We start from the raw sequence: 22,895 nt of genomic DNA on the forward strand, positions 1-22,895 counted from the left end.
TTTTGTTGTTTTTGTAAAGAATTTGTAGGTTTTTCAACAATTATTTGATTCGGGTGATTGTTTCTCAGGTTATATTTAAATAGCCGTTAAAGTTTAGATAATGTACATAAGAGGGCGCTGTGTGTTTTATTTCAACAAATTTTATTCATAAAAATTAATAATTTCGTGTTTTTAGCGTTAAATACAACAAATTTAAGTCGGATAAATAAAATTTATATATTTTATGAACTAATTCATCTAAATTTTAATGTTTTACGCGCTAAAATTAATTAAAAATAATTTTAAACTAATTTCAAAATAGTAGTGATTACCACCACCAGATGGCGCACCATGTACCACATTTTACTATATTCTCACATGTTCCAGAGCCACTCCGCCATTTGCAAATGTGTGCGTGAAAGTTTCAAACGTAAAACCATCAAACTCCTCATAAAAGTGTTAAATATTTCATTTTATTAACTAATCATATGGTTATAACACAGGCGTGACCCCTCTCGACCTAAACGCTACGTAAAATCATCTCTCAGTACAGGTAAAACTTTCTTAAACGTAAATAATCGTAAACTTAAAAATAACGTGCGTCATGCTCATTCAATTCTCGCGTTGCGTTCAGTAATGATTCTGAAAGAAATGCCCGGGCGGCATCGGCATGCCCATTCCACCGGTGGGATAAGGCACCGCCGTCGGGTTAACCGCCGGCATCGCTGGGAAATAACTCGAGTTGATACTCATCGGCGGCGCATTCACGTAATTTCCCGGCGAGTAGATGCCATCTTGCGCGATTAGTTTTGACATCTTTTCGGCTTTGACATTGCGCAGATGCATTAGTTTGCGTTTGATGAGAAACTCATCGAGGAAACTGTCCAATTCCGTGGTGTTGTCGAGAAAACTCTGCGCGATTTTATCGCTTTCCTCTTCCATTTCACTAGCGGCGGTTTGCAGGAGTGCTAGGGCTGTGTCCATGGACATGTCTCCGCCTTTATCTCGTAGAGTTTTGTATGCCTCTTCAACTTTTTGGGTTAATTCCTCGCCGTTTTCACTGCGCAGCACGATGGCTTCGCGTGCTTCGACGAGCTCCGGCTCTCGGGCTAGGTTTGCGTCGGAGAGTTGATTGATTGAGGTTTGTACTTCTTCCTTTTCGCTTTCGACGTTTTTCAGGTAGGATTGGTCCAGCTCTTCAATGAGCGTGCAGATTTTCTCTTCGTTGTCCATGATTTCGTTCAGTTCGTCATTGGTGAAGATCTGCAGGGTGGCGAGGATGCGTTTGCAGTCGGTTTCAAGCGCCGCGGTCATTTTGTCTGGTTTTTAGAAAGAGATTTTTGAGTCACAGCGCAATAACAACAAAACTTTTAACCTTAAATTCTGTCGGAACATTAGAATGACACATGAGGCAGCTGCGGACTTGCAAGTAGGAAATTTTAAGTAATTTCTTTGAAATATAGCAAAATTTTAAACATTTTGTTATAAATTATTATTTTTTGATATCTTAAATCATGTTTAATAAGTTTTTATAGAGTTTTATATTAATTTACGTTTATTTTCTGGTAAATTATTTAAAATTGGACCTGTGCAAATATTTACAGCGCCATTAACGGTGACAACTGGAACTAAACAAACAATCTTGGCGTTTTTTAAAGTATTTTGACAAGTTTTCAAGTTTTTTTCTCTTTTAACACAAATACATTGTTTATTAAGCATTCATAGTGTTACAATATTATAGGTTATTGCTTATTTACTGCAATTTTCGCGTGCAACCATCATAAATCGGTTCGTTTGACGATCAATATCGATAATAATGTATTGTTTGGGTGTACTTCCTTCGTAACAATAATCGAAACACTTGGAAACAGTGATTAAATGCACACTTGACGGATCTTCACGTTGGCAGTAGTCCCACATGTAGTTGGTAAGATCTTCATTGTTAATATTCATGTCCAGATACTCGATGAGCTTCTCACGAATGTTTTCTGCTTGATTTTCTGACAAACCATAGTATTCAACCAAAATCGCCTATAAAATTAGATTAAAAATTCAATAAATAATTAAATTAAATAACAAACATTAATAACTAAATAATTACTTCTGGTCTTTGTGCTTTGATCTCTGTAGTCTCTAGGGTTGTATTTAGAGGCGTGGAATAGTTGAATGCGGTTGATAAGCTTGCAAACAGAAGGAAAACAGCGGAAAATAGAAGTTTCGACATTTTTGTTATTTAGTAATTTTTGGTTGGATAATATTTGTTGAGGTGATTTAATGTGTAGGCGGTTGGATATAAGCACACACTGAGTTTATTCGACTGGTTATTGATTTATTTTTATCTAAGGTATTAATTTTATCAGTGCTTGAATGAGAAACATTGAAATTGTAAAAATTTGTGTGTAGACGTTGTGTAAGTTGTTATTTCGTGGGTTTTTTCCTATTTTAAGAGGTTGCTACTTTAGGGTTTTAAAGTTTGTTGCTAGGTTTTGCAATAATAATTGAGAAATTTTAGTGCAAATATTGGAATAGCACATTGTGCAATAGAAAAAGTTTTATTTTATTGACAGTTTAAATCAAAAAAGACAATTTTTTTCTTTAAATTTATTTTTGGTTGATTTTTGGAGGTTTTATTAAGTATTAATTAATGTTTTATGTTTTCTTTTGCCAATTATGTGCAGAATTCGTGAAGAAGTATTAAATAACTTGATTTAAAGAAGTAAAAATGATGGTAATTCAATTGGAATCATCATATTAAGTTTTATTGCTTATTTAACTCTTATAAGTTATATTTTGGTGATAAAAAGTATTCTATTTGCTTTTCCATAGTCTTAAATGTCATTATACCCTAATTCAACAAAATTACTTGAGTAGTTTATTCGTTAAAGTGTAACAAACATACAAATTACTTAAACACCCTCACAATTACATTTCTAATGATAATTTTAATAAGATTCTGGTATTAGGGACAAAAACAATGGAACAAATTCAAATATTACAAAAATAATAACAATAAATACTTTATTTTTACGTTTCTACATCAAAAATAAACAAAAATAACATATAAATTTAACAAATAATAGTAGAATACATTCACAACTATTTATTTTTTATATATTTACATTTTATTTCATTTAACAACGATAATAACCGCCGACAAACAATTCGGTTTCATTACGATCGAATTTATAATAAACATACTGCGGTGGAATGGCTCCGGCACTGTCTTCCTGCAGCGACAGATGCCAATCGTAATTAGTGTACTGCTGGAAGTGATGGTTCATCTCCAGCAGCAACTCCTTGTTTTTCGTGTTGAAATCAAGCAGGAACTGCAAACGCTCCAAACCTGCGTAGACCATATCGGTATACATTTGATTCGGACCAATTGTAGCCTAGAAAAATAAAAAACAAACAAAAAATTAAGCAAAATAGTATTTATTGAGTTAACGTATTCACACAGGTTATAATTATATATTTTTGGGTTTTATTTTATTCATGTAATCATCAGAAAATATTAATTTTGATATTTATCCAAATAAAAAATAAAAGAGTTGAAAATACAAATTAAAATATTATGTGATTATTTGAATAAAATAAATTAGAATTAAATAATTTTTAACAAATAAAAATCAACAAAACTTACGATATTTCTCCTCGGAGTTATTTCCGGTGACAGTTTATCATTTACAACATTCATATTACTAATATGCGCGTTAGTAAACGCAAAAATAACAAAAACAAACAAAAATACTTTCAGCGACATGATTTCACTCGTACAGTGTTTAACCACCAAGCAACAAATCTCTAATAACTAAATAACGCAAACTTTGATAACACACACTTTAATATAAATTTCATAAAAAATTCTCCACTCATCTCCACTTGATAATTTTAACAATTATTACATACGAGTAGACAGTAGATAAAACAAATAAATTTTGATCAAAACTTACGATGTTTCTCCGTTCTGGCAGATTCATCATTATATTTTCCGGCAAAGACCGCACGGCTCTCATGCGATGACTCTTATTGTCTTCATCTTTATTCTTGTCAAGTATAACCCACGTAATAGCGATAGCTGCACATAGAATGACTGCAACAATAACAGTCGCAATAACTCGTGCGATAATTGTCTCGCATATTACTTTCAGACAATAAATACACATTTTGTTGATTGTGTTGATGTTTCTGTGTGAATTCTTTGAATATCATATAAATACTAAATATATATTAGTAAATTGCTAAATTTAGACGCCGTGCAATTGGTTATTATCAGTCTAAGAGATAAGTGCTTGCCTAATATGAGATAAAATCAATGAAATAGATGTATAAATTGCTTGTGGGGACATTTTCACTTGAAAATATCAATTGCATCATGTTGCCACGGACGATAGTTAGTGTTTTGGTGCTTTGTTTATGCATTAATTATGCATTTGGGGCTTGGGTAAGTTTAAAATTTTATTTCTTTTATTTTTCATGTCGTAGATTAAAATGTAACTAGCTTATGTTATAGAGAATTTTCCCTAGTTTAATCATTTTCAATCCGTTTGTGTTTATCTCTTTTAGTTTCCGAGATATTCGCAATTGAAAACAAAATCAAAAAACGAAAAATGTCACTTTTTAGCACTTTTAGTCACGTTTTTTGACGTTTTACCACAAAGAATAAAATTATTTTTACTTTTAATCTTATAGAGAATTTTATAATCTTTCATAATCGACAATCCGCTGGTTGTTATCTCTTTTAGTTTCGAAGATATCGTAATTGATAAAAATTGCAAAAAACTAAAAATTTCACTTTTTAGCACTTTCAATCACGTTTTTTGACCTTTTACTCCACGAAATTTAATTATTTTTAGTTATTTCCTAATAGGGAATTTTCTCATCTTTCATAATCTTCAATCCGCTGATTTCTATCATTTTTAGTTTCCGAGAAAATCGAAAAAATTGAAAAAATAATCAAAACATTGAAAATTAAGAATTTTTAAAATTTTAATGTTTCAGGTGACTATTGGTGAAAATAGCATGTCTTATTATACATTGAACGCTGTAAAAGACACGTTGGAAGTGATGGTTGGGGAAATGGAACCGGATTTTACGATTTTGCAAACTCTAGTTGATGTTCTATACGCAGTGGATGATTCGAGAGATTGGTATTTGATAAATCAACGAATGGCTGCCATTAACACAACCAATATTGAATATGCTAACTTTCTCTTTGATAGAGACAACACGCAATTGTTAGTGTTAGGGTATCCACGTTGTTAATAACTGATATTTATATTACACATTTAAATATATAAATATTATTACCAAACAACTCCTTTTTTGAATCAATTTGATGTCAATATTCAAAAGGTTGACATGTAGTCCTCTTCGCTTTTGATTGGTTCATTGGCAATTGTCGTTTTCTGTTTAATTTAAATCTCTGCCATATAAATCACATTGATATTGTATGTTTTATATGTTTCTTTAGATATTCAACCTATAAACCAAAAATGTTACATCATATATATGATCAAATTCAAATTTACCGCCGATTTCTACATGTTCGCCTCCAAGTCTGACTTTCAAATCAGCATATATAACCCCTAACCTTACATTATACGCATCCAAATCAAACACAACATGTCCAAGCGAAATATCGACGAATTACTCGAAAATGAAACGAATCTTCCACGCAAACAAGTGAAATTCGATGATAACGTCAAGAAGCACACATTGGACTCGGACGAAGAAGACGATGACAAGGATAAATACAATATCCTCGACGATAACGACATAGAAGGCGAAGAAGACGCGTCGCTCGACCGGCAAGATGGTGATGTACGAATGACTGCGTTTAATATGACCGAAGAAATGGAAATGGGGCATTTCGATAAAGACGGACACTTCATCTGGAAGAACGAGAAGGAGGTGAGGGATAATTGGCTGGATAACGTCGACTGGCAACGCGTGAATATCGCCAACAACGCCGGTGATGCAAACGCGCAGAACTCTGAAGAAAAAGGCCTTGGTGATGAAAGCGACGATGATAACACACCGGATTTCGATCATATTACCAGCTATAGACGGGTGATAACATTTTTAAAACCCGGTGAGACAATAAACAAAGCTCTGAAGAGACTTGGAGGTGATTTAAGCAAAATGTCCACCATTGAGAGGATAAAACATAAAAAAGCTGGTACTTTGGGCAGTAATAAGGATGTGGTTGAATTAACTGAACTTGCAAATGGTATTTTAACACATTTGGGGAATATGGATGTGTATCAGGAGACTTATGAACAGATTCAACTTAAAGTCAGTATTTTTATATAAAAATTGTTATTTTTTATTAATACTGATGATAATTTATTGTCTTTAGTTGAATAATCATGATAAGAAGAACAAATCCAAGGCGCATATCGTCGAAGCAGAGTTTGATATGTACTCGGATGATTTCGACACAAAATCAGCGTCGGTTTCAACTTCTACAGTAGAAAATTTAGGTAAAAAGGAAGAAACAGAGGAGACACAATTAATGTGGGAGTTTAAATGGGATCAGGCGAAGGATGAGATTGAGGGGCCATTTGACACGCGGCAGATGAACAAATGGGCGGAGGATGGGCATTTTAAAACTGGTGTGTGGGTAAGGAAATGCGGCGCACAGGATTCGAATTTTTATTCGTCAAATCGCATTGATTTCGAGTTATATCTTTAGAGTAGGTTTAAAATAATAATATTTTAATAAAAAAAAAAATTAAAATAGGCCCTTAGTATTTTTCGGGATAACGAAATATCACTTGAGATCCGCTTGACTTATTTAAACCACCAGTAGCGAATTAGGAATAAGCCTAAGAGAGGAGAGGAGACCCTAGAAAACTGCGAACTTGTCTCTTTTTAGTGTTGTTTCGTTAATTTTGAAATCATATCGATTCTAACGAAGTTTTCACTTCAAATCGAAGAAAATATAATGAATAAAATATCCGCATTAATATAAACACGAAATAAACGAGTGACTTGGTCAGATTTTGAAGAAAAATAGGCCTCTAATATTTTTCGGGATAATAAAATATTACTTGAGATCCGCTTGACCTATTTAAATCACCAGGACCGAATTACGAATTAAAAAACATTATGCAGCTTCAATAATAAATCCAACAACGAATTAAACCGTGAAATGAAACAATTTGTGACAACTGAAGTGGACACATCGAAATCAACAAGAAGGGCGGAGAATCATCTAATAAATAAAACAAAATCATTACAAAACAAGCTGAAAACTTACTTGTATTTAGAAAATTCCATCCGGGAACAACATCATTTTACCGAAGACAAGATGGCGTCCATGTTGAATCATTCAATGGTCGTTGAATTATTATCCGGTGAATTGTGCAAAAACTTAATACAGGAAGAAATTGCGTTGTTTGCGGAGTTCAATCTTGAATTTAACCGAAGATTTACGTACAGTAAGCAAGATGGATACTATCGTGACTTGCATTTTTCATCATTACCGTTTCTTACTGTTGATGATGCTGCTTAAAGAAAGATTGTTCTCAGTTTGGGTGTTGCAATCACTCAACCTGAATAAAAACTCAAATATTTCGTTGAAAAAGTCCAAGAATATAAAAAATGTCAAGAATATTACCAAAAACACGTTAAAAACTCATTTGTCTTTGATTCTTTCAACAAATAACACATGTAAGTTGATAATTTTATAGTTTTATGGCAAATTATATAAATATTCCATGTTTTAGGATTCCAGGAGCATGATAAACAATAATCGAGTGTAAGTATTCATTTCTTTTGTATTTATATAATATTATTGTTCACATGTTCACTTCTTGGTAATACCTGTGGTAACAGTTCGTTTATGTGACGCGAATGGAATGTCTTGAGTATGAAATTCGGCTCTGCTGCACATCCATTACATGTTTGCCTGTAATTTTTGTCTTAACTTAAGTGCGTTTTTACACATTTGATTCAGTTCGAAAAACTTTTTATCGCATGTGTATTCCGTACATCGTTCTCTCGCACTGCATCTACTTGCTGCATGCAGCAGTTTAGTTTAGATCGTAGGTATCCGTGTCTATTGCTATTGGCACAAAGTCACGTGTGATAAGGTTTGCACACCCTTTGTATTTACACGCGCGCATACAGGCCGCCTTTATCATATCGTCAGCTGTGGTGTGTGTATTAGGCATGCCTAGTACTTTGCCATGCTGCGGCCAGTTCCGTGCCGGTCTCTGGTTCCTTCGGCTTGTCTCTCTCGCGGCTTATATCATTCTTAGAGTTTGATTTCACTATTCGGCGTTGCGTTTGATTGATAATCGTGTACCACCGCTGCGGTTTTGACGTGTGCAGTTGCCGCTGTCGGTCCCTTCATTTTTCCGTCATGTTGATTTATTCATCATTAGATAATCCATTGGTTATCTCTTAGGTAACTTTTAACCGAATAATATATGATTATTAGTTTTCTTTGATGTGAATATAATATTAATAAAATTTATGAAATGATTTAACTTGTGTATTATTTTATTTATAGTACCTTTTCGGTCTTGGATTCCGACAGGTTCCGCTTTGTAAGTTAATATTTTTAACTAGTGTTTTCGTTTATATTTGCGCGTCACATTTTTTATTGCAATGGCATAAGATAGTCGCGTACCATGCCGATACATCAAAGAATTAAACTTTTGATTTTCCGCTATTCTTTGTTTGAAATATTCCCGCGAAATCTGCTATCTCGAAATGGCCTTCTAAAGTACGACTATTATATCCTGTTTTTGCAGCTGTTAAAAAGTTGATGTGAAAAATGAGTCATATCCGGGAACCCTTTATGATATTGAAAATTTCAGGATTTATGAGATATTCGCAATTGAAAAATGGGTAAAAATTGAAAACATTTTTCTTTTTAGCACTTTTAGTCGCATTTTTTCATCTTTTTTACTGTGTGAAATCTTTAAATAATTTTAAATTCTTATCTAATTCCTAACTTTCATAATCTTCCATTCGTTTCAGTTGCCTTAATTTAAAAGAGATAAATTGTTATTAACAATACTAAAAAAATGACGCAGCACATGAGGTATACAGTAAATGTACAAGAAAATAAATTATTTATTTGTAATGGTAAATTAATTTCCTGTTTTTCTGAATCTTATAAATATCTCAAAGCCAATAAATTTTCTTCTTATGCCGAGAAATATTGAATGTAAAAAGTAGATTTCCTGTGTATGTCGGTTATTTCAACATTGTGAAACCTTAGTTTGGTCTTTTTCTAACTACGAGTGTATCAGTACGTTTTGTGTATATAAACAACTTTTTTGGTTCGATGTGTATTATCGCTACGTACTAGCCTTGTACCGGCTAAGCTGTAGCATGCGACGGCAGTTGTTTCACCGCGTGGTCCGCGAACGAGTTTCTTAATCGCCATACGTTTTGAGGTTTTAATTGGATTAATCGTCGTGTACTTTTTCGACCATCAGCAAAATATCAAAATTTATATGTGTGCCTTGTTTTGTTTAATGACAAGTTGTGGCTCAAATAAGAAAATTCTGTTCATTAATCTGTGCTAGTGTTTTCAGTTGATAGAATATATTTCAGGATATAAAACCTTCATCAATGCATACAGATAGGTGTGTAATTAAATTTTTTACGGAAAGTTACGCCGGTTTAATCCTAAATTGATTATTCTATATGAGTAAAGTGATATGAAATTTGCATGTATCATCTTGCAAATTACAAACACTTCAGTATGTAAAGTATTTTTATCAAATTTCTAGTACTGCTTCCGAAAACAATATGATGATTTAATTACTACAAACACTGGGTTTTAAAAGAGTATCTGAAGATTATTAAAATTGGCAATATTCATTAATCGGGATTTGCACTCCTGTGCATCATTAAATTGGCGAAGTTTAAGAAGTTGACCTAGTAAAATCTTTTGTACGATGAATAGTTTTTCGTTTTCATAGTCTCCGCGTACATCTGCTTCGCGCCACGTTGCCGTCAGCTGATTTGAATGTTTTCTGCAGGATATTCTATCAATTTATGATGATGTTTCGCCTGTCGGCTTTACGCAAAGTTGACGCATAAATTAATAAATATACATCTACAATATGTTAAAATGTAGGTGTATTAATTTTGTACCTTCTTTTTGCTCAATTTTTCGATGATTTTGGGTAAAATCTTGGATTTATATTAAAATATTGTTGTTTATTTGTAAATTTCCTCCCAATGTTGTGAATATTAACTCTTTCTAGTTTCTAAAAGTTTTCTTTTTGTAAATAATTCATGTATATTAGTTTTCCTAACACTACGTAGAAAACGCTGTATTTGTGAGTTTCTGGGTGTTCTTTACCTCCAACGAGAGATTTTTCTTCTGGAAACACCCTGTATACTTCTATTTCTTTCTTTTGTATCCGTGAAATATTTGCTTTAAATGTTGTTGTTAGGTTTTCCTCATTGCCCTTGAACTTTCTTTTTGTGACACCCTGTATATTAGTTTTCCAGAGCCTCGGGTGAAAAACGAATGATATTTACATGTGATATTTGAATTATAATTTTTTCTGTTTTTACATTAAATTTTTGATTTGTAACACCTTCTATATTTGTTTTCATTTTCAATAACGTAGAAAATGAACTATTTGCTAATTTCATTGTTCCCGTAGAACTGTACGAAGTGGTACTTGCTTATATGTGCGCGGCTTAGCAGGTCGTAAGTCCTATTTCAATATGGCGACATGTATTCTGTTGACATGTAAAATCTAAACTTGTATTCTATTGTTAATAAATAAATAGTAAGATATATTGACTTCTTTGATTTGTGTGTTCGCCTTCTATCATTTCAGGAACAGGCCTCTAAGAGAGTTCCCTCTCTCAGGGGATAATCCCCCCTATAAAAATTGTTAAGGTAACCTGTATGATTTGTGTACTCTTTCTTTCATTTCAGCTACAGGTCAGAACTTGTAAGAATACTTTTAAGTGTCGCCTCTCTCGAGGCGACTTAAAACTTAGAAATATTCAAACAAGACCTTATAAGGAATGTCTTTATAAGGAGTTCCCTCTCTCTGGGGGTGATCCCCCACCATAAAAATTGTTGATATGCCTGATAATTCCGGGGATGAAGCGCAGAGACATCGTAGCTGTAGGATGGGCCGGGAGCAATGGACGCATCGAAGCAGTGGGCGATCGACCAGAGCGCTGTGACTGTGACTGTCTTATAACGACACGTGCCAAAAAAATTAAAAATTTCATCCACCCCTGTTGCTCTTTCTTCTATCTCCTCCCTCTTCTCTACTCTCTGTTCTCTTCCTTCTGTCCTCTCCTATGCTCCTCTACTACTCCTTCTTCTATTTCTCTGTTCTCTCGTTCTCCATTTACTTTCATGCATCTCTTATTGCCTCCACTTGTATTTCAATTTCTCATATATTTCGTTGCAATTCATATATGCAACCCAAATTTCACCAGATATTTTTATATTTGAGAAAAATGCCTTCCACACCTGAGATTCGATCCGTGTCTACTAGCATGCCAGCAGGTGCACGTATCCACTCGACCACCGAGTGTTTTTATTTTTAATATTTGATTCTTCTATTTATGTCTCTACTTTATTCAACTTTTTAAAAGCAACAACACAACACAAACAACAGCTATATATTGTACACGCTCGGCGCACTTAAGATTTATATGGAGTATGATTTCAGGCACCAATCCTGCAAACGGCAAAGGGGAAACCAGAAAGAAATATGATGAAGTATGTAATATTACATTATGTTTTATTAGCAACATTTAAAACCACATACATTTATTAAAAATCGAAAATCAGAGGCAGCTCTTAAATCTCCTGAAAGTAAAACATGCCTTGTAATACGCGCATCTCTAACATTTCTGCGACGGAAGCGCAGTTGCTTATTTATAGTAATTACAACACAAGGTGCAAGCAAACATTAAAACACAAACAAATACAATACAAAACTTTTACATATAAAAACGAATTCTACATGGACAGTACAACAAACATGTATGTATTTACACATTAATACATAATACAATACAGCAAAGCCATATACACAATAAAAGGAGATCTCAAGTTCTACATACACAATTACATAACACAAACAGCAATCATGGAAATGTGCTCAAGAGGATGACCGCACAAACACAAATCTAGGATTACGCGCACTTAACAGACACCGCAATGAAAATTCTAGGCCGCTCCCTTCGCAAGCTATACCCAAAAACCCTAACAATTTCCCCTCACATGTAAAAATCCCACTTAACCATCCAATTTTCGACTTTAGATATGTTCCAAATGCAACTTCTGCAACAAACTAATACAACGCCACGAAGAAATTAATTTGACAACTCTTAAAATGCCCCCTTCGCGAGTTAAAGCTAAACAACGACAGTGCGGCAACTACCAAATACCTTAGCGCCTTACTACCAACAAAGAAAACGCACGACACTACAGTACAAATCGTGAAGTGATTAAATGTGCAATACAATAAAAATTCTTGATAACTTTTTTTATAATGACGTAAAAATACGTACAGGAATGTTGGTTTTGTGACTGGGTGAGTGAAATCCGTCCTTTAATCAACAAATTTTAGTAAGTATCGTTATAAAGAGTTTACACTGCATGTTATTCCACAGGCATTCATCAAATTCATTGTCAAAGGTACTTAAATATATACAAATCTAATTATAACTGAACTTAAAGATGAATTAAAAGATGATTTGGCGCAGAATTGACCAAGAACAAGAATTAAATCACAATTAATTACGATAATACTAAACACGGATACGCAGGTTTAAAATTGTGGCTTCACCGCATACAAATAAATAAAAATGTTCACAACAATAACAAGATAAGATATCGTTCTAACCCGGCGTAAGCAAAGACTTAACTGCACGCGTATGAATAAAACTTCCCGAACAATGCATGCACGAATAGGTGAATTTAATAGGGACGACAATTTCAGAAAAAGAAAATAAAGTTTACACCTTACCGTTCTTTCTTGGTATTCCACGCATATCTTTGCCCATGTTCCCCGAGCAAGATGGCTCACGTACAGATCATCACACTAAACACCAAACACGACAACTAGCACAGATAACCGGCGATGGTTAAACGAACGGCACGCAATTAATCGAAATAAAATCTTAAAACTGCTGCAAGACGATGCAGGTTCATGCTACCTGTATCACGCCTGCATGAAATGTAAACTAATTGATAACACGCGGTCATCTTGAAACACGCACAACGACCGTAAATAAAATGAACGATTTTGTATGTTCCACATCGGATTAACACACTAAACACGTCAGTAATAACTAAAAGCAGGCGATGGACGATCGAAATGAACACGATTTACCGAATTACAAACTCAAAAATAAAATATAACAGCCGCGAGAAACACGTCCGACTCCAACAGCGACCGGCACAAAACTACGCTGAGCGCAGCGCGCAATCAGGGACCGCAAGCGCAAAGCGCAATAATCTTGCGCGCACGTCGCAACGCAATGCACACTATTTGCAACAAACAAGGTCGCATGCAGGATAGCAAACAAATACTGATAAGCAATAGTGAAATTCCGCGCGCGAAATCGCATTTAAAAATTTCAAATCAATCGGCGAAAATTACTAGGATCATATATATAACATTGATAGTGAACGCCCTACGTCATAACTTCTATCCTACTCTATCACAATAAAAACGCCTATCTACCTATCCTTCTTCCGATGACACGCAGCTCCTACACTATCCATGTACTTTATATTACAGCCGATCATATATCCAAAACTGATCATTGCCATGCGCAATGTAGTCTGTTTATTTCCCACTCTAACTCACATAACCAGCATAATTCCGCCATCGAAGCCAAACAAACACACAATCCATATTAACACATTGACAAGCAGCTGATTGTCAAAATCATACTGTGCCAAGGGTCAATATTTACCTTCACAAATCGGTCGATTCTACGGCAAAAAGTGTCGAACAGGTCCAGAAGCGACCAAAATAATGCTGTGTAGTGCATCCGCGAACTAAATCACCATGGTCTGCGAGGACAAACTCTTCTTCAACAAGGCAGTGCAGCACCTGGCTCGCTCCCTAGCGCGCATTAAAGACCTGCAATGGGAAAAGGTACACATACCACAGCATAATAAAACACAAATACAAATATTAAACCTTCAATTACCTACCAACAGCTAAACGCGTTATTCTCCCTATGCCCGGAGGAGCCCTCCTGCGGCTCGCTCTTCAAAATCAGCGTGCGTCATCAAGATGCCATCATCGCGCTTGGCATCTATCTACTGGAATCAGACCTGCAACATAAAGAAAAAATCATCCCGTATCTACTAAACCTCGCCAAGCGCCTCAATCGCTCATGGCTGGAAGAGAACAAAGTGAACATCATTGGGCGTATACCCGTCGCTGAAAAATTCAGCTTCTCTCTGCACACACTGCTCTCAGACATCGCCGCGCGTTGTCCTGAAGAAAAAGACACAATCATTTCCACACAGATTGAATGCTTGGAGCAGCTGACACAAAACATCCTCACACTGCATGAACAACCAACAAATTCAAGCTCGACGAAATTATTCCTGTGCAGAAACACAGTTCCATACCTACTTGGACTTGCAAGAGCAATTGGGCGCTTCTCACTCAACAATCCATCGTATATTTGCCGACTGTATCCAAAACCCGACCCGCCAATCATACCAGCACCAAACAACACCCCGCAGAAGCCGATTTATCAGAGAAGTTTCAGTAACTTCCGCCCGATTATTCCACGCTCGTTATCGCTGAATGAAAACGCAAATATGTACGAAGATAATCGCTTTCTTGGCCTGGATCAGAACTGCGATGTGAAGACGTATTTCTTCTGCAAGTTCGGCTCGAGTTTCCATCAGTTTCAGAATTTACGACTGAGTGATGCTCATGATTATCGCGACCGGATGATTTTATTAAGCCTGGATCACCTGCAGGCGATTCTCGCGATGGCGAAGAAGTTACTCACCAAAGACATGCTCGCGTTTCTGGATGAACAATCCAGCGAGATTTATTCCACCGAGAAAATCATCACGTTTCCGTATAAAACCTTCTCGGAGACGATTAATTTAGTGATGGTTACACTGTTGAGGGAATTACTGCAGCCGCAGAAGGATTTACCGGTGCCCTTCACCAAGGACGTGCAGGAATTTGTTAAAGGTGATTCTAGCAGAATAGAATCTAAAACATAATATAAAAATTATTAATCTTTTTAGGATTATTCCTGAATGGTCAGACTGAATTGCAAAGTCGTAATCATGACGCAAGTGAACGTGAGGATCGCGAAAGTAATTACGCACTGGTTAATAAGTTTAAAGTCAACGTAATGGCGAACGCAGCGTGTGTAGACTTACTTGTTTGGGCGATCGGCGACGAGACAGGTTAGTAGATGGCCTGAAAACATCAAAAAAATCAATCACCTAAGAGTTGAATGTTTAAATTTCACTTTCAGTCGATGCTGAGTACAATTTCTCCACACTCTCACATGCTCTCAATATTATTTTAGGTTTGACTCAGTTTGCGTTTGATTTGTGGCCTTTTGTTTGCAATACTTTTGATTTCAAATTGTGTTTTGTTTGTTTTTCTTTTTCTTTTTGAGTTTTGATTTGATTATTGACCACATAAACAAAAATAATAACTTTACAAACCTTTTTAGGTGCTGATAGCCTCTGTGGACGTCTCTCAGAGAAGATAAACTCAACGCATGGACATAAACTTGTCCTTGCGCATATGCCACTCCTGATGGTATGTCTTGAAGGCCTTGGAAAACTCGCCCAGAAGTTTCCTAACATCGCCTCGACGTCCATCTATTGCCTGCGTGATTTCCTAATCACTCCATCGCCTATTCTGCAAAAACTACACAAACAAATCGCGGAGAAGAACGAGAAGAAGAACAGTAATAAACTGTCCGTTACACCTGCTATCACACCACGTGATAACAACCAATACAAAACAATCACACCCGCTCAGACAGCGTTTGATAAACTCCGGGATGCAGCGATTGAAAATTTATGCTTCGCGTTAGACGCCGCATTCGCACTGGATCCGAATGTAGTGCGTGCATTGGTTGCAGCTGTGTCTAATCGCATCTTCACCGCTGAGAAATCCAACGGGGAAAGCTCACTGATCTCCACCAATATCGTCTTTATGCTGGGACACGTCGCAGTGAGCATGAAAGCCGTCCCGCGGACAACCGACACCATCCTGCAGTTCTTCCAGCAGAGATTCTGCCGTGTACCATCCCCATTGGACATCCTAATTGTCGACCAGCTTGGGTGCATTGTAATCGCCCAGTGCGAGCAGCACATTTATGAAATCATCATGAAAATGTTCACGATGATCACCGTAGACTCAAGCAGCGCCACATACAGCGAGAATTCCATGGAAAAGGCGCAGTATACGCATGTATCACGTGCTGTAATCAATGCATTAGCGAATATTGCTGAAAATATACAAGTTGACTCACTTAATAGTCTCCTGGTTACACTTCTAGAGTTGTTTGTCTCCCTGGGGTTGGAAGGTAAACGCGCGAGTGAGAAATCACCCGGAGCTACAAAAGCATCCAGCTCTGCGGGGAATCTAGGCGTGTTGATTCCTGTCATCGCTGTTTTATTGAGGAGGATGCCTAGTATCCGCAATCCCAAACCTAGATTACATAAGTTATTCAGAGATTTCTGGTTGTATTGTGTGATTATGGGATTCACAGCGGCGGATAGTGGATTATGGCCAGTGGAATGGTATGAAGGGGTTAAGGAAATCGCTATAAAAACACCCGCATTAGTTTCACAGACATCCAGCCGGTCTGAAATGAGAGGATTGCAATATACCTCCGCAGTGCGCAATGAAAGTGTTAGTATTAATGAACTACACGAGCTACGCACACAAATCTTAGACCTGCTTAGAGGTGCAACTGATGTCTCCGCACATGTAAACAAACTTAGTTTTGCTGAATGCAGTTTTCTACTTAGTGTCTACTGGGTAGAAACTCTAAGGATAACTAATTCAGACGGGCCAAATCTACAGATTATTATCATAGAATATCTGAGTGATTCGGCGCTGCAGAAAGATAAGAACGGCATGTGGAATTGCGTGTCGTCTGTCGGCGAGAAAGTCTTCGATAAATTCCTACAAGTTATGAAAAACAAACCAAAGGATCAAGCAAGAGAGAGTGATCTTGAGGAACACGCACAATTCCTCCTTGTGAATTTCAACAATCCACAAAAACAAATCCGTAGAGTTGCAGATAAATTCCTATCGTTACTGATCGATAAATTCCCACATCTACTCTGGAATAAACGAGTCCTATGGACAACATTGGACATCCTACAAGTATTATGCTACTCACTACAGTTAGATCCCAATCAAGAGAATCCCATACTAGATATCCCTAAAACAAGCTGGTCTATACAATTGATGGATACCCTGGAAGCTCGTGAAAGCATCGTGAAAGATTTCGCTGCGAATTCCGAACGTATTCTAAAAGAAGCTATGAAATGGGAACCGCACTGGACCCGGTCACATATACAAGAATACATAAATCTTATGCAAGCACAGGGGACCTATGAAGGGTCACATGCAGGATTATCACTTGCATTGGAGTGCGTGCAACAGCATGGTCCTAACAATCAACAATGTGTTAGTCTAACAGTAGGCATGCTGGACAAGAGACCCAAGTGCGTCAAGAATGACGTATCGAAGTTCGTGAGTTACTTAACACTGAGATCCAAATACGCGGGGGAATTGAATGGGTTGATGTCGTTTTGTGGCCAGGAGAATATCCGTGACATGACCGGGAGATTATTAGAACGTGTATGGCAATCATGCAAGGATAAAGACGTAGATGGTCATCGAGAAGCCCTGTGGAGATCCACAGCTATGTTAATCACCACCCCGGAACTCAATCGTAGTCTACTGCATTGTATAGCGTCTAGTCAAGTGGAATTATTCAATGTGGAAGCAATGACCACGGCGGTAGCATGCTGGCAGTGGTTGATAACAGCGCGTCAAGATGTCGAGTTGAGATTTTTACAGGAAATGGTCAGTGCGTGGACTTACACTGTACAAAAACGTATGGGGTTGTTTTCTGTACCGGCGGAGGAAGTGTCCCCACTGGCGTATTCCGAAGGGAGTAATTTGGAACCGCAGCCGCCATTTGTGAAACCACACGCGGTGTGGGTGCAGTTTATCTGCGAGATGATCGAGACTGCCAAGTATAGCAGTTATGAAAAAGTCGAGATGTTAGCCACATTGATCCATCGATCATTGGCGATGAATGTCGGCGCGTCTAGTCCATGTCAAACACGGGATGTGGCCGCTGTCGGCGTGCGATTCAAACTATTACAATGTGGATTATCTCTGTTGCAAGGTGATATCTTACCGAAGAGTTTAGCGAAGAATGTGCTACGTGAGCGGATCTACTGTAGTTGCTTGGATTATTTCTGCAGGCCGGTGAGATGCCCCACGCAGAATGTGAGTGAATTACGCGAGGATATTTGCACGCTTGTGAGATTCTGGCAGACGATGCATTCGGATAAGAAGTATTTGAAAGTGAGCGATGTTGGAGGTAAGTGTGTTTTATACTTGGATGTGTTTTGTGTCAACACTGATTTTTTCCATCTCTGTGCACATTTTAATTTGTTCTATTCTCTCTTTTCCACCCTTTGAATATTGAAAATTTGATGGGTAATGAAGATTTAGATTTAGGCACGTCGGCGCCCTTCAGCTCAATCCAAACCGTCGAGATGGCCAAACCCAATGAGTTACGAGGCACCGCCGGATGGATAAACACCGTACCATTATCAACAAGCACGAATACGCTGAGTAAAAGATCAGCGAAGAGTAAACGCGTACCGTTGGCGGATAATTTCGTGCGGTGTTATATCAAGAAGCGCAATTTGATTCTGGAGTTGTTAGCAGTCGAGATTGATTTTATGATTGTGTGGCACAATCCAGGCAGTCGAGTGGAGTTGCATTTACCCGGTGAGGATAGTTTGGCGGCGTGGAGGGCCAAGACATTGACAGAGAAACAATGGCAGGATTATACAAGGCTTGCGTGGGATATCTCACCGGTGCTGGCAGTTTATCTACCGGATAGGTTGAAGAGTAATGATTCGATCATTAATGAAATCAAGCATCAGATTATGCAGAATCCGGTTGCGGTGCAGCATATTCCCGAAGCGCTGCAGTATTTTGCGACTACAGATGCTATTTTGTCGGATATACCGAAATTGGTTTATATGCTGACATGGGCCAAGTTAACACCGATTCAGGTGCGGTAAAAACATATAAATCTGGGACTGGACTGCTTAGAAATAATGAACAACCCGCAAAAAGTGGTGGGGGTGACACAGCAGTCCAATCGCAGTTGTCTATACTACGCTTAAATATTAACACTTACTTTTTGTTGTTTTTCTGCAGGCGTTGGCATTCTTCTCGCGACAATTCCCCCCGCATCCAATAACATCGCAGTATGCTGTGAAGTCGTTGACATCCTACCCGAGCGACGCAGTCTTATTCTACATTCCACAACTTGTCCAAGCCCTACGACATGATAACGTAAGTAATACAAAAAACATACATATCACATGCACAATTAAAATATTACTTTTTGTTTTACCCTGTAGATGGGTTATGTAACTGAGTACATAAAATACGTAGCGCAGAAATCCCAAATCGTCGCGCATCAACTCATCTGGAACATGAAAACCAACATGTACATGGACGAGGAAATGCAACAGAAGGACACAGTACTCTACGACATGCTTGAAGCACTCACCAATAGTATTATCTCGAATCTCTCCGGACCAGCGCAGCAGTTCTACGAGCGCGAGTTTGATTTCTTCGAGAAGATCACCAACATCTCCGGCGAGATTCGACCCTTCCCAAAAGGCGCCGAACGCAAACGCGCATGCCTGGAGGCATTGAGTCGTATCAACGTACAACCAGGTTGTTACCTGCCTAGTAATCCCGAAGCCATGGTGGTGGATATTGACTACAAGAGCGGTACACCAATGCAAAGCGCAGCGAAAGCACCGTATCTAGCGAGGTTTAAAGTACAGAGGTACGGGATAAATGAACTGGAACAGGTGGCGATGGCATTCTCGCAGAATCGTGGTGTTGCTGAGGTAGCAACGCTGGGGCCGGAAATGTGGCAGGCGGCCATTTTTAAAGTCGGCGATGATGTCAGGCAGGATATGCTGGCGCTGCAAGTGATTGGGATATTTAAGAATGTCTTCCAGACGGTGGGGTTGGATCTGTATCTGTTTCCGTATAGAGTTGTAGCTACCGCACCAGGGGTAATGATAAAATCTAAAATATTAAATAGGGTTAATATCAAAATAATAATTTTAGTGTGGTGTGATTGAATGCGTGCCCAACGCGAAATCCAGAGATCAATTAGGAAGACAAACAGATTTAGGCATGTATGATTACTTCCTGAAGAAGTATGGTGATGAAGGATCGCAGGAGTTTCAATTAGCACGGCGGAATTTCGTTATTTCAATGGCCGCCTACAGTGTGGTTGGATTTCTGCTTCAGATTAAAGACAGACACAACGGGAATATCATGCTGGATGGCGAGGGACACATTATACACATTGGTACGTTATAAACTACATAAACTTTGTAAATAATTATTAATTTCACTTACTTGTAGACTTTGGCTTCATGTTTGAATCCTCCCCGGGTGGTAATCTCGGTTTTGAGCCGGATATCAAGCTCACCGAAGAGATGGTAACCATCATGGGAGGCAAGATGGAAGCGCCCCCTTTCCGCTGGTTCTGCGAACTGTGTGTGCAAGCATACCTAGCTGTGCGGCCGTATCGTGAAGCGATTGTATCACTGGTCTCGTTGATGCTGGATACAGGATTGCCGTGTTTCCGCGGGCAGACGATCAAATTACTACGCGCTCGCTTCCAGCCGAGTGTGAGCGAAAAGGATGCGGCCAATTACATGCTCGCGATCATCCGCCATAGTTTCCTCAACTTCCGCACGCGTACCTATGACATGATTCAGTATTATCAGAATCAAATACCTTATTAATACCGTAAAAAAAGTTATAACTTATTACTATCATATTACTATCTTGTTGTTGTTGATTTATAGAATTAGTTGATTGAATAAAAGTGGGAGCTCGAAAAATATTAGATAAAATAAAACATTGAGACGGTACTGGTACTGGTGTATAGTGGAATGTGTCACTTGAGAGTAAATGTAGGCAACTTAATATACATGAATGTAATACATTCCACCATCTATGTATTGTGTCACCTTGCAACTAACCTCTTATCGCTGGCCTGTAAACTCCAGCTGTACTCCTGCAAACGTCAACAGAGTTGCATGATGCGACCGTTGTGTCCTGCTAGATTTCCATCCTAATAATACCGCGTGGCGTGTGTGGTGTGCGCGCGCGATGAGCGACAGCATTCCGCGCTAATAATAACCACCGCGCCCGATGCTCCTCGGCGGGCGTCCGCTGGCGGAGCACCTCGGCGCGCATTGGCAGCTCGCGCTCTCCTGGTGCGGCACGTGGCGGCAGCGCGTCCGCGATTACCTAACCGACGCGCTGGAGCATCTCGTGCTCTTCGCGCTCGCCTATACCGTCGCCTGCCTGATCCTCTACGCGCTCATCGTGCGATGGCGAGCGTTGCGGTTCAGGCGCGACGTGCGGCCCTCACGGCGCGTCCTCTTCGTGATCGCGCACCCGGACGACGAGACCATGTTCTTCGGCCCGACCATCTTACGCTTCACGCAGGATCCCGCCTGCAGCGTTTACCTTCTGTGCCTATCAACAGGTACCAAACAATAAAACCACAAAAAATACAAAAAACTAAAAAATAATTATACCTAGGCGCTAACTATGGCATGGGAAAGGTGCGCAAGAAGGAATTATACGATGCGTGTAAAGTCCTAGGCATCCGCGATGAATGCATCACGGTGCAAAGCCACACAAAACTACCAGACGCAATGGATACGCGCTGGCCGGCCGAGATCGTCGCGCAGATTGTCTCGCACCATCTGCAATCGCTCGGCATCGACACGCTTATCACCTTCGATAAGCACGGGGTGAGCAGACACCTGAATCACTGCAGTATATACTACGCCATTGCGCTGCTCAGCACCGCGAACAAGTTACCAAAAGATTGTCAAGTGTACGTGCTTGAAACAATCAATGTGATCCGCAAGTACTGGAAAGTATTTGACATACCAATTTGTTACATTTTATCGAGTGTTAGGTAGGTGGCGCTGTGATAACCTCACATTATATGCATATACTAACCTTGTTTGATGATGGTGATTGGTGGTTGTAGATTTATCACGAATGCAAGCGATCGCCGCCTGTTGTACAAGGCGATGACGCAGCACAAGTCGCAGTTCGTGTGGTTCCGCCGGCTGTACCTCGTCTTCTCACGCTACCAGCTCATCAACACGCTGCAGCGCATGGACGCCAGCGATATTCAGTTGGATCTCGACGTCGACGACATCCAGTTGGCCGACGACTGAAGATGATCTTCTCTCTCCGCCATTTTGTTTCCGATTAGCTTACGATTTTTTAACACGTTTTATACTCTCGTTTTCTATATATAAATATTGCGTATGTAGTGCGAAGCGTAGACGCCATTTTGAATTCAAAGCTGTATCGCCTCTTTTGTACCGAGTACAAATGCAAGTCATATCGAGTGCGTTCCACTAGGTGGCGCATCATACGACACACGTAATGGAATGCACTCCGCGCGCAAGAAACAAATGCATCACAATATACACGCGGAAATCTTTTCTAAACGAATTTTCTACGAAGTTCTTCACAACACAAAAAAACACCGCGATTACTTTTGTGCCAAAGTATTAAATCTAATTAAATAAATCAGTTGACATGAATTGTTGAATGCAC

The 22,895-nt window shown here is 38.5% G+C and overlaps 5 protein-coding genes and 1 long non-coding RNA gene across 13 annotated transcripts; 3 read left to right on the forward strand and 3 right to left on the reverse strand.

Annotated features, from left to right (window-relative positions):
• Positions 1-373: 373 nt before the first annotated feature.
• Positions 374-7,227, forward strand: holn1 (CD2 antigen cytoplasmic tail-binding protein 2 homolog holn1). 2 transcript variants are annotated; one of them, XM_065312709.1, is made up of 3 exons: positions 374-532; positions 5,450-6,273; positions 6,338-7,227. In XM_065312709.1, exons 2-3 carry the CDS (start codon positions 5,602-5,604, stop codon positions 6,671-6,673), a joined length of 1,008 nt encoding a protein of 335 aa, XP_065168781.1. In that variant the 5' UTR covers positions 374-532; positions 5,450-5,601; the 3' UTR covers positions 6,674-7,227. The 2 variants fall into 2 exon arrangements, with proteins under 2 accessions (XP_065168781.1, XP_065168773.1); XM_065312701.1 differs by lacking the exon at positions 374-532 and adding an exon at positions 1,431-1,906.
• Positions 433-1,383, reverse strand: Vps37B (vacuolar protein sorting 37B). Its single transcript, XM_065312719.1, has one exon. It carries the CDS (start codon positions 1,291-1,293, stop codon positions 610-612), a length of 684 nt encoding a protein of 227 aa, XP_065168791.1. The 5' UTR covers positions 1,294-1,383; the 3' UTR covers positions 433-609.
• LOC135799588 (uncharacterized) lies at positions 3,065-4,206 on the reverse strand. The gene is made up of 2 exons (XM_065312740.1): positions 3,930-4,206; positions 3,065-3,368 (listed from the first exon to the last, which is right to left on the reverse strand). Exons 1-2 carry the CDS (start codon positions 4,140-4,142, stop codon positions 3,111-3,113), a joined length of 471 nt encoding a protein of 156 aa, XP_065168812.1. The 5' UTR covers positions 4,143-4,206; the 3' UTR covers positions 3,065-3,110.
• Positions 7,228-11,709: 4,482 nt separating the features above from the next.
• On the reverse strand, positions 11,710-20,787 carry LOC135799336 (uncharacterized). 4 transcript variants are annotated; one of them, XR_010549994.1, is made up of 10 exons: positions 20,655-20,787; positions 19,783-20,315; positions 19,612-19,698; positions 19,405-19,547; positions 16,474-16,653; positions 15,656-16,422; positions 15,362-15,401; positions 14,977-15,188; positions 14,159-14,281; positions 11,710-14,084 (listed from the first exon to the last, which is right to left on the reverse strand). It is a non-coding gene; the product is annotated as an uncharacterized lncRNA (long non-coding RNA). The 4 variants fall into 4 exon arrangements; XR_010549996.1 differs by having other exon boundaries at positions 14,159-15,173; XR_010549993.1 differs by having other exon boundaries at positions 14,159-15,188.
• Pi4KIIIalpha (phosphatidylinositol 4-kinase III alpha) lies at positions 13,959-21,145 on the forward strand. Of its 4 annotated transcripts, none has more exons than XM_065312370.1 (10): positions 13,959-14,099; positions 14,165-15,167; positions 15,224-15,388; positions 15,460-15,513; positions 15,664-18,570; positions 18,699-19,276; positions 19,425-19,562; positions 19,631-20,302; positions 20,358-20,604; positions 20,661-21,145. In XM_065312370.1, the coding sequence occupies exons 1-10, from the start codon at positions 14,010-14,012 to the stop codon at positions 21,044-21,046; spliced, it is 6,240 nt and encodes a 2,079-aa protein (XP_065168442.1). In that variant the 5' UTR covers positions 13,959-14,009; the 3' UTR covers positions 21,047-21,145. The 4 variants fall into 4 exon arrangements, with proteins under 4 accessions (XP_065168442.1, XP_065168450.1, XP_065168456.1 ...); XM_065312378.1 differs by having other exon boundaries at positions 18,705-19,276; XM_065312384.1 differs by lacking the exon at positions 15,460-15,513.
• Positions 21,146-21,279: 134 nt separating this feature from the next.
• Positions 21,280-22,882, forward strand: PIG-L (phosphatidylinositol glycan anchor biosynthesis class L). The gene is made up of 3 exons (XM_065311069.1): positions 21,280-21,798; positions 21,855-22,239; positions 22,315-22,882. The coding sequence occupies exons 1-3, from the start codon at positions 21,459-21,461 to the stop codon at positions 22,505-22,507; spliced, it is 918 nt and encodes a 305-aa protein (XP_065167141.1). The 5' UTR covers positions 21,280-21,458; the 3' UTR covers positions 22,508-22,882.
• The last annotated feature ends 13 nt before the right edge of the window (positions 22,883-22,895 follow it).

This window comes from Atheta coriaria, unplaced genomic scaffold, assembly GCF_025399875.1.
Source record: "Atheta coriaria isolate IRGN ID8LTWV9N9 unplaced genomic scaffold, Caltech_Dcor_3.1 hic_scaffold_2_pilon, whole genome shotgun sequence".
NCBI lineage: Eukaryota > Metazoa > Arthropoda > Insecta > Coleoptera > Staphylinidae > Dalotia > Dalotia coriaria.

Coding starts and splice junctions, on each gene's coding strand:
- Vps37B (XM_065312719.1), bottom strand. CDS start 1,293: ATGACCGCGGCGCTTGAAACCGACTGCAAACGCATCCTCGCCACCCTG.
- LOC135799588 (XM_065312740.1), bottom strand. CDS start 4,142: ATGTGTATTTATTGTCTGAAAGTAATATGCGAGACAATTATCGCACGA. Junction 3,369..3,929: donor TGCCAGAACGGAGAAACATC/GTAAGTTTTGAT, acceptor TTATTTTTCTAG/GCTACAATTGGTCCGAATCA.
- holn1 (XM_065312709.1), top strand. CDS start 5,602: ATGTCCAAGCGAAATATCGACGAATTACTCGAAAATGAAACGAATCTT. Junction 6,274..6,337: donor ATGAACAGATTCAACTTAAA/GTCAGTATTTTT, acceptor TATTGTCTTTAG/TTGAATAATCATGATAAGAA.
- Pi4KIIIalpha (XM_065312370.1), top strand. CDS start 14,010: ATGGTCTGCGAGGACAAACTCTTCTTCAACAAGGCAGTGCAGCACCTG. Junction 15,168..15,223: donor CGTGCAGGAATTTGTTAAAG/GTGATTCTAGCA, acceptor TAATCTTTTTAG/GATTATTCCTGAATGGTCAG. Junction 19,563..19,630: donor AAGCCCTACGACATGATAAC/GTAAGTAATACA, acceptor TTTACCCTGTAG/ATGGGTTATGTAACTGAGTA.
- PIG-L (XM_065311069.1), top strand. CDS start 21,459: ATGCTCCTCGGCGGGCGTCCGCTGGCGGAGCACCTCGGCGCGCATTGG. Junction 21,799..21,854: donor CCTTCTGTGCCTATCAACAG/GTACCAAACAAT, acceptor AATTATACCTAG/GCGCTAACTATGGCATGGGA. Junction 22,240..22,314: donor TACATTTTATCGAGTGTTAG/GTAGGTGGCGCT, acceptor TGGTGGTTGTAG/ATTTATCACGAATGCAAGCG.